This window comes from Arabidopsis lyrata (assembly GCF_000004255.2).
Source record: "Arabidopsis lyrata subsp. lyrata unplaced genomic scaffold ARALYscaffold_167, whole genome shotgun sequence".
NCBI lineage: Eukaryota > Viridiplantae > Streptophyta > Magnoliopsida > Brassicales > Brassicaceae > Arabidopsis > Arabidopsis lyrata.
The window spans coordinates 38,884-49,487 of NW_003302435.1; the positions used below are offsets into that span (position 1 = coordinate 38,884).

A 10,604-nucleotide genomic window follows, 5' to 3' on the forward strand; every position below is an offset into this window, starting at 1 on the left:
TGTCTTTCAACTATAAAGAGGGGTGTTGGAAGAGTAGAAAAAAAGAAGATGTGCATTGCCGTGAAGTAATTACATGGATACGTTCTTTCCACTCTTAACGGGGCTCTGTTTTGACCATGACGAACTCTTCATGCGAGAGCTTTGCGTCCTCCAGACGATCAAATCTTTTAGATCTAAGTCCATCCTTATTGTTTCTCGCCAACGTCTTCATCGTTGTTGACGTCTAGTACATGTTTGATCTAGTTGTTTTATTTGGTCTCCGCCAACGATTGGGTTGTCACTGATTTATATAAGTGAAAACAGAGAGAGTTAGAGACTTGAGGAGTGAGGCTTCATGAATATATAGATGAAAATGTAAAAGTTAGCAAAATGCGATTTTAAAACTTATAACATGTACTAAATGTCTTAGTTTCAAAGATCAATATGCAATGTTAACTACAACTTACATTGTTTTCGAAAGAAGGCGGCCATGGATGATCCAGTTTGAGGTGTAAAGAGTTAGTAGGACATACAAAAACTTACGTTGTAAGATTTGGTCCAAATCATTTGGAAGATAAAAAGATAAAATTTGTTGATAAACAGTTTGCCGAGTAATTTTGAAGAAATAAATTAGTTAGTACAGTAAGTTTTATATTGGATCTTAAAGAAGTTATTAGAGGAAGTTGAGATCATGGAAGGTGGAGATCGTGGAGATTGAAAAAGAGGCGTTTTAACCGGAGAGGGAAATGATAAAATTGCTTATTAATTATTTTGTAAACATGAGTAGCTGAGTTGTCAATTAATCGATCATTTAGGGGAAAGGGTCTTCGATTTTTTTTTTTTTAAAACGAAGTTCGATTTTATTTTTATTCTGTTGTAATTTTAAATTAGAATAAAGGATTTTAGCCATGTGACTTGTGATTTATAAGATAAAGGATTAAAAATTGTTCTAGAATCAAGGAGTTGGATTTTTCCAGAGGAATATATTTAAGAGGGAAACACCAATTACAAAAGAAAATAGTATCACTTTTACGCAACGGTTACAAAATGCAATAAGTAAGTTCCAACCAAGTTACCATGTAATTATATACATCAGAATCTCTATGACCAAAATAACTACAATAGGACTATTAAAAAGCATGATTTAGCTCTCAGCAATATGAAACAACTAGAAAAGTTCAAAATACTATTTTAGGACAAATCATACATGGCCATGATACTATATACATTTGAGCTACACAAATAATATTCAATACTCTCAACTTTTTTTTATAAAAGGTTATTGGAACGTCCTATTGTTTATATGGTCTTCTAAAACTTTGAAGATGTAGTTTTTGTGCTTACTATCACATAAGGTCCAACAACAAGACCTGGTTAACAAAAAGAGATTATCGAGCTTTTCATAACACTCGTCAATGAATAGATTTTTATCACAATGGGATAGTTAGTAAAAATTCCAAAATCACAAAGAAAGGTTGCAAGTACTTGAGGCAACTGTTTTAACTTTGTAATCTCCATCATCTCTACAAGTTCCTACATCAACATTGCAAGTCCACGAAAGAGTCAAAACAACTATGGAGACAAGGAAAATGTTTTAACATGATTTTATCATACGCAAATACTCTTTACCAAGAAGGAAGAAGAAAAAATGTAATGAAACTAGGCAAAGAAAAAAGAAGAGCACATCAAAATAGGGATTGAATATGATCAAGTCCAAATTGAATGTTTGAACAAGATTGGCTTAAAGAACCACAACCTCCCTTTGTTCATGTACCCACAATTGCATCAAAGTAACAATGCTTTATTCTGGAAAAGCCTTTTTTTTTACGACATTCAAACACATAAAAGGAAGTTTTAATAACGACAAAATCTAGAGATAATGATATGCAATGTATGTAATTAAACAATTCAATCTACTTTTTGAAGGTAAAGGATAAATGTATTGATCTTGTAGTGATGCATATTTGATACTCCTGTTCTTTTTCTTGGTCTCTTTGAGTCAACATAATCTGCTTCTATCTCAATCTTTTCAATCTCATGTTTCTCACAAAACAAAGAAACTTTCATCATGAGAGAATTTCACCCATCATCCCTAAAATTATGAAGTTGTCTCTTAGTTGATTTCACCAATGATATAGCATTTAAAATATATTGATCTCTTCTTTCAAGCGCCATTGACAAGCTCTCTATTAGTCCTAAAAGGTGTATCATCATTTGCAAATAAAACACAAAATCAAAACTATGAAAATAGTTCAGGAGACCATGTGCTTGACGTCTTTTCAAGTCATCCACACCTTCATTCTCAATATACTCGAGAACCTCGACGATACAAGAAAACAACTCAATCAGCCGCAATAGAGTGTTGTAGTGAGAATTCCAACGAGTAGTCCCTGGTCTCTGAAGAGAGATCTCTTGATTCAACCATGTTTTAGTACTGATTTCTCCATTATTAATTCCTTCCTGAATTTTTTTTCTATAACTCTCTCGGATCATATCTTTCCTTTTGCAAGAACCTCCCACCACATGAGTTATTTACCGGAATGGGCTTTTTCTCAGCCACACTTACCACATCAGGTACATCTGCCAAGCCTTTCGTTTTAGGCATTTCTAACCTAGGTGAAATGTCTACCTTGCCTCACGCTCACACTCCCCTTTTAATTTTGTTATTTTTTATTATTCTTTTAAATTATTTTGTACCTGTGGCGACGAGCTGATGATGACGTTTTGCTATACCACGAGTTAGCTTGTATCAGCTGTTACACGCTTTGTCAGTCTTCTTTCTCTCTGCTCAAAAAAAGCAATTTGGTTTCTTCCTTCTTCATCTTAATTTACCTGTGTTTTCAAATCGACAAGCGTAAGTCATCAAAGCCAAAGACTCGTACTACCAGTAGCTCCTCCGGATCCAACTGTACTTACGGAGCTCCGACTTTGATTGCCGGTGATACATACTGAGTAAGTTCTACGCATCTCCTCTCACCTACTTCTTTTCTGGGTTTCTCTCTAGATTTTTAAAAAATTGGAGAAATGTGTTGTCACTATCTTCCAATCTTCCAAACATTACATCGCTTATGCTTTGCTTCCGAATCTTTCGTTACAATTCCAATTTTGTGGTTTCTTTCGGATCTTAGCTTCCAGTATTACGCGATTTGATTTTCAATTTTTGTTATTTCCTTCTCATCGCAGTGGATATGTCTTGAGGTTGTTCTCCTCGTGGATATCTACTTGGTCTGCTTCACACTTGTGTTTCTTTTGTTGCAGGTTGAACTCATAACAATGCCTTCAAATGGGAGTCTATCTGATCATTTCCTTTGCAAAGGTGATTCTCTCTTCTTCCCACCCAAACCACCATACCCTGTTTCTGTTCATTATGGTTTCTGGTGTATTACCTTTCCCCGTTTGGGTTTAGGCTTTGTATCTTGTTCCCTTAGGGTTTAGTTTTGAATATTAAGAAAGACGACTATATGGTTTTAGGTGTTTTACCTATCCCCGTTTGGGTTTAGGCTTTCTATCTTGTTCCCTTAGGGTTTAGTTTTGAATATTATGAAAGACGACTATATGGCAGGATTGGTTTCCCCTAATTGTCATTATACTTAGCTATTCTGTTATGCTCATTACGGTTCAACAATTTGTGGTTTTTATGCACTCCCTGTTTGGGTTTAGGCTTTCTATGTTGTTCCCTTAGGGTTTAGTTTTGAAGATTAAGCAAAAATACTATATGGCAGGATTAGTTTCCCCTAATTGTCCTTATAGTACTTGTCTAACCTCGTTTTCACCATCTCTGTTTTTACATAAATTGCAGAAGATCTGCCTGAAAGGATTTTTCAAGTCGATCGGTACCCTGGCCATGCGGTGCGTATAAACTCATACTCTAAGCCTCGCTACCTAATTGACATATTGACTGCATTGGAAGGGACACCTGAGCTTCAGAAGCTATTGTCCTCGCCGCTTGGGTCATTATTCTCCCTTCCGGTCAGGCAAAGTTCTGTATCTGGTCAATTGGTGCACCAGATGTTATGTAGACAGCTTGATACGACCAATGTAGATGAAACTTGGTTTGTATACGGGGGGCAGCCTTTGCGTTTCTCTCTTGCAGAATTTCACCAAGTTACTGGTTTGTGTTGCTCTCCTCTGCCGCCTGGTCGACGAAACTTGCTGCAGCAACGACGCATGCAAATGTGATGCTCGTTATGGTATAAACAATTGGTTCCGAAGCTGGGCTTTGCTACGGTAAAGGAGATTGTTGCTTGGTTAAATGCTGAACCAGATATGCCTATCTGGCGTAGGTTTAGACTTGCTCTTATTGTTATTGTTGAAGGCATACTTTTGTGCAAGACCCAACCTGTTAGACCTTCAGTTGAAGTTGTAGAGATGGTGAAGAATGTTGACTTCTTCTTAAAATATCCCTGGGGCCGCCACTCGTTCCAAAGGCTTCTGCGGATGGTGAAAGTTGGGGCAAAAATTGAGACCAAGGCCGACCTGATAAACAAGCTTAAGCAATCAACCATGGTTGTTCATGGTTTCCCTCTTGCTATCCAGTTGTTTGCATTTCGATCCATCCCGTTGCTCCTTCAATACCTTCCTCATGCTGAAGATCAATCAACTTTCCTTCACCAAACCTTAATGCATCTTCCCAAGTGCAAGTCATTTCATACCTCAAACATTCTGTCTGTTGAAAATGATCCATCTGTAAGTTGTCCTTACTCCAGTTTTTCCATCCTTTCTATATATTCTGCAGCGCTAATATATTCTTCCCATGTTTCAGTTGCTGGTTTTGTACCCACACCCGGATGGCCCTCCATTTTGTTCCTCAGAATCAGAAGATGAGAAAGTCGGCAATCTTGAAAGGCTTATTTTTGCAGGTTTTTCGTTTACTAAAACCTTTTGGTGTAGTGGTGATGGCTCCTTACCTTCATTGTACACTTCCCGCAAAAGGAAACAAAGAACTACAAGAAGTGGCACCTCTGATTTTGAATCTTCTGAAATGCCACCACAGAGGAAGTGTTCAAAGCCCAAGTTTATCAAAACTGCAGAAGATGTTAACACTCTTCTGAAAAAAAAACTAAAATGTTTTAAAGCGTCTTTGCTTGCTGACTTTCGTGGAATGATGCGAGCAAATGCATCTACACCTATTGTTCAGTCCCCCAAAGGCAAAAGCTCGTCTCATGTTTCTAAAGCCCGGTCTTCAGAACCATCCTGTGTCACCCGTTCTGGCCGTGCTGGTCAGTATGTGCGCGTTTCATCAGGCCCTGCTGCCAGCCTTACTCTGCGGGATGGCACAATATCAGCACCTGTAGAACCTTCAGGTTCTACACCGGCTACCTGTACTGCAAAAAAACCTGAACATCCTTCATGTTCCCATGCTACTGTAGGCACCGCAGAAACACATTTGGGGTCAGAGGTATTTTACCCATCCCAACTATGTTATGTCCCTCATTTTCTGTGCTATAATCCTCTAATGTTCCAGCCACGTTCTCCTTGCTCCACTGCTCGGCAGCGCCAACCAGAGCCGCCTAGTACCTCCCCGGTGAAGCTACGATTCCGTTTCTCGCAGAAAAGAACCCCTGCAAAGGTACTGAAAACAGTCCCAGCTCTCATATAATCCCATCATACACAAGGACTTAAATTACACTATTTTCATTGTTCTTATTTGTCGTTTTTCTGCAGGCGTTCTCATTACTTGATGAAGCAAACCATGTCTCTACTGCTAGACACTGCTCCACTGTGGTGCCTGAGATGCCACCTTCTGTCCCTCCCGTCACCTCACATCTTAACAAGCTCTCTGAGACGTCAGAGTCCTCCACCACTGCCGGGGTACGCTGTCTCGCTTCTTATTCTTCTTTATTTCTATACTGTCAGTCTGCAATGGCAGTCCAGTGACTTTTACGTCCTACCGTTCATGACTCACTAGTGGAAGTGCCCCCGGTTGCTCCTGCTAACATGCCACAACCCATTTTAGTTGATCCACCAACAGAAGCATTACATGGTTTCCCTCCCATGGATGCTCCTTCAGCAGTTATGCCCACCACTACTGTTGACCGGGTCATCCCTGTCCTCCCATCACCATCTACTCTGCCTACTAGTCGGCCCCAACCCCGTCGGTCAAAAAGGCTTCACTCTTCAGCAGCACCACAAGTTTCGACCCCTGCACCTGCTCCTAAGCTGCGTCTGCGTGATACTTCTGAAGATGTTAAGCTAAAAACCTCGTCCTCTTCTGTTATTAGTACCCTTGCTAAGCCCTCCCCAACCAAAGTTACCGCCCTCATGTCACAGCTTAGGCGGTACACAAAAAGGTACTTACCTTTTAAACCCTTCCACCTATATTACTCATTTTTGGCTGAGCTATTTGAAATTGTTGCTTCAAGTTCGCCCTTTCTTACAGCGAATACAGCATCTCTGGGAGTGTGTTCCCTGCAACATTGTTCTTCGATATTTTAAAACCCCAGAAATGGGTTTCATCTATGGTATGCCTACCCACTTATACCTTCTGCTTACGTTCTGCTTTTGGTTTTCTGCTGTCTGTCTTAAACTAACTACTGCCTTACTGACCAGCACATGGATTTGTTGATCGCATTTGTTTGGGACACACAGTCCCTTCTTGATCTCCCACCGGATCACCATACTTGACTCCATGTTCACCTCCATCATCAGCAACAAGTACATGAGCTTCAAGCAGGGTGACAAAAAAACAGCGTTTGTTTGGCACCCTTTGCTGATTTCCTATGTCAAAGGGCAAGTTTCGCCAAGGCGCACAGAGCTGCAATGGATGCGAGATGTTGATACAGTATACCTTCCGATGAATTGGGGTACTCGTCATTGGGTTGGCTTGGCGATCGATCTTACGAAAGGCCATATTAATATACTCGACCCGTTTGAAGACTTAACTTCTTCCCGTAAGGTTGTTTCTTTCATGTCCCCTTTCGCCCAGATGTTGCCTCAGCTCATTCGCTCCGTCTGTGGTTCCATTCCTCTATCGTGGCCTGATGATGCTTTCACGTTTACACGAGTTCCCGAGCTTGCGCAGAATACACGTGGCGGCGACTGCGGTCCTTTATCAGTCAAGTTTATGGAAATCACCATGCATGGTCTGCAGACTAGCCTTGCCAATCTTACCACTGCACAGATTGACAATGTCCGCCTTCGCTATGCCCTTGACATCTACGAAACATATGTCAAGAAACTCTAGTACACCTATTTCAGTCATACCTCCTTTAGTCACGTCTACTTTGAAGTACCATTTAGAGGACAATACATCTCTGTTTCTTTATGTGAGTCTCAGTTTTTTCCTTTGGAGTACACTGAGTCTTGTAAACAAATTCTTGCGTTTGTTTATCATGTAATCCATTTTTCTTGTTCTACCGAACTCCTTTGCTTTGACTAACATAAACCTGTTATGTACCTTCTCTCTTTCTTACTATTGTCATCCATTAATGCCAACTACAACAGCCTACTGCCTCTCAATTCAATTTCATACCCACCATGTCACTTTCTCTTGCCTATATAACGTACATGCTTCCAACCAAAACATAACTCCTCAAACAAATATGGAAAACCTGGATATCAATGTTGCCATAGATATTGCTAAGCGTGTCGGAGTTGATAGTTTCGCCGATCTAGGGGGAATGCTTGGGACTTCAAAGTTCTACAAAACACTTGCTTATGATCCTGCAGTTCTTCAAACAGTTTCTCTAAACTATCTTTTCAACAATCCTCATTTGATTAACAATGAATCTCCTTTTTTTGGTTTTTTCTCCCGTTGCGTCGAAGCAGGTAATGCAACTGCTTGTTACCTGCAAAGCCTAAAGCTTGCAACACGAGAGGGCCGTGCCGAGTCTGCTCTCCAACTTCTACTCTCCCAAAGGGATTCTCTACCTCATGCTACCTTCACCATAGCCTTGCTGCAAGTGTGTTTGGGCTTCTATGATGATGCTATTTGTACCATTGCTACACTTGTAGATGTTGTTGGATCATTCCAAGAAGCAGATTCCATTGGCAGTACCGTCTTCCGCCAAATAATGCGGATTGGCCCTTTGAAATTACGGAGTCATAGTAATAATTGGAAGTATGTTTACATTCCTCTCTGTCTAGGCTGCAACCTCAGCAACAGATGCAGTAACTGTTTTCTCTATTGGTTCTCTGTTATGTACCTTCTCCTTTGCTAGTTGTTTGTTCATGCTCAGTTATGTTGTTGTTATCTTATTTTACCTTCAGCCGTGTTGTTCTTCCTCTTTTATGTATTTTTAATCTTAAATTATGTTCTTTTGTGCTTTATTATCCATTATTACGCTCCACTCACCCAAATAACTTCACTCTCCCATGTACCTACTCTTTCACTGCAAACTGACATCCACTATGTGTTCCTATTTCACCTGTACTCATAAATGAGTTCAACATTTACTCACATTAAACTGCCATATTTATTACAAACAATGGAACTCATAACATATATACCGCCTATATAAGTCAGAGAACTGCAGCCAATGCTCCTCACTCATCCTAAACCACACTCCCAAACAACAACCGCAACACCATGAATACAATTCCAAATGTTCTTCTTACTGACATTGTTAGGCGTGTAGGAAAGCATGGGTTCCGTGAGCTTGGCCATCTAATCACTGCTGGTCCTGCTACAAAAGCAATAGTTTTTTCAGATGAAGTGTTAAAGGACGCCGACATCGATGAATTCATCTTCGTCAGCCGCCATAGCCTTGAAAACTCCAGGTACAGGCCTTTCCTTTTAAAATGTCTTGCTGCAGGCAACGTTACTGCAAACTATGTCGAAGGTCTCCGCCTAGCTGTTCAGACGGGGCCTAGCCAAAGGGCAATCGATCTGCTAGCTTCAGCAACTGACGAAGTCATATACGCTCAGTTTGCTCTTGCTGCTTTCCTAATTTGTTCCGGTGCATTTGACCAAGGGATGGAAGTGTTCTTTGCTTTCTTCAGCCGTGTTGGAACCATTGAGGAGGATGTTGGCACTGCCGAAATGGTTATACATCTAATAGCCGACATGGGAATTTTACCTTCTGGACTCTATGATAAGACACTCCGCTTTGGTGGGCTTCCACACTGTGTTCTCAACAATTTCTCTCTTCTCCATCTATGCCCGAAATGCTTCGCCTTCAAGTACGCAACACGTATTCAGGAAATGTGTTAACACATTGTACTATTTTGTCACCTACTTGCTCCCTGTTTTTATGTAGATCTCCACTGCAACTTAGTAGATGGAATGTGTACTCTGCTATGAACTTTAAGCTTATAAAGTACTTTTCACCGAAAAAAAAATCTAGTTCTATTCTACTATTTCTTCTAATGGCTTACAGGTTCTTCACTTTAGTCCTAGATTCTGTTCTACTATTTCTACTAATGGCTTACACGTTCTAAACTCTAGAACACAAAAGCAATTGCACCAAATGCTATTTTCATATATATAGGCCTTTACACATCCACATACATGACAGCAACTTATTTCCAGTCACTAATACATTACATTACATCCCTCAGTCTAACAGAAGCATGGGTGCATTGTCTTACATACAATGCACCTTCTGAATACTACATGTTCAGAACACAAAAAACCTCCTTATCTGTCATCCTGCACCTTAGCCGACTTCAAGCTGAAATCCAAAAGCATGGTTCCTCCTCTTCCCAAAAAGTCCTTCAACCAGTTACACAAAAGACTTGTTCTACAAGTCGCAACAGCTTTCATCCCAGCCTCTCGTCAATCCCGGCTCTGCTGCTGCTTTAGCATAGTTACCAAAAAACCTCCACTGGCCTGCATTTGGTGCACACAAAAGACTTCCATCCCCTGCTATTATAAAACCTCTCACAGTTATTACCTCCATTAACAATCCACAATTCATACTTTTATTCAATCCCTTCACCAACCTTATACAGCAGGATTCGAGCAAGTGGCCCTGTTATGTCCTGCTTCATAGCATATTGAACACTTATGAGGTCCACTCTTTCTCCTCTTTCCTCCATGAGATACAGAGAAGACCTGGTAAGCAGAGAAAAGCAAGTATATGTTTGACAAAGAAAAACTGATAGTTTAGGAAGTTACCACATGTTCTCCAGTTGAGGGGATCCTACGTTTCCTTCTCCTTCCTGGACCAGGAGGATTCCTTGGCGGATTGTATTGCTCCTGCTCCACAACGTCAGGCACTTCTGCATCACCTTGATTTGGTACAGGGAATATGAACTCCTCATATGCAGCCTGAAAGACTGTTACCCGGTAAACCCGTCCAATCAGTGTTGGAATGTGTACGCCGTTAATCCTTGCCGAAGCCAGTGCATGAGGACAAGGGATTAGCAACTTCTGAAACTGCTGACAGGTACATGTCTTCTTCTGAAGATCCACATAGTAAGACTTCTGCTCAGGTGTACTTACTTGGTAACTCCAATCTGAAACGCCTTTGACATTCAACCCTGCTGATGCTGTATGGTAGCGGATCATTAGCTTGTTCACATTTGGTGTTATAGGGTCAGCAAGCAAAGCCAAACGCTTTGCCTTTGCTCTCCTTAAACAAAACCATTGCATCAGTTTTGTTCGGATGGACTCTACCATAGTAACAATAGGAAGCTCAACTATCTTCGCCAAAGCAGCATTAAGAGCTTCAGCGATATTAGAG

General features: G+C 40.6%; 1 protein-coding gene and 2 long non-coding RNA genes across 3 annotated transcripts; 2 read left to right on the forward strand and 1 right to left on the reverse strand.

The window, feature by feature from the left end:
- Positions 1-104: 104 nt before the first annotated feature.
- LOC110226221 lies at positions 105-866 on the reverse strand. The gene is made up of 2 exons (XR_002330272.1): positions 447-866; positions 105-280 (listed from the first exon to the last, which is right to left on the reverse strand). It is a non-coding gene; the product is annotated as an uncharacterized LOC110226221 (long non-coding RNA).
- Positions 867-2,832: 1,966 nt separating this feature from the next.
- LOC110226232 lies at positions 2,833-4,104 on the forward strand. Its single transcript, XR_002330279.1, has 3 exons — positions 2,833-2,931; positions 3,238-3,295; positions 3,779-4,104. It is a non-coding gene; the product is annotated as an uncharacterized LOC110226232 (long non-coding RNA).
- Positions 4,105-5,286: 1,182 nt separating this feature from the next.
- Positions 5,287-6,603, forward strand: LOC9298854. The gene is made up of 4 exons (XM_021017020.1): positions 5,287-5,548; positions 5,644-6,269; positions 6,359-6,440; positions 6,529-6,603. The coding sequence occupies exons 2-4, from the start codon at positions 5,917-5,919 to the stop codon at positions 6,601-6,603; spliced, it is 510 nt and encodes a 169-aa protein (XP_020872679.1). The 5' UTR covers positions 5,287-5,548; positions 5,644-5,916.
- Positions 6,604-10,604: the final 4,001 nt, after the last annotated feature.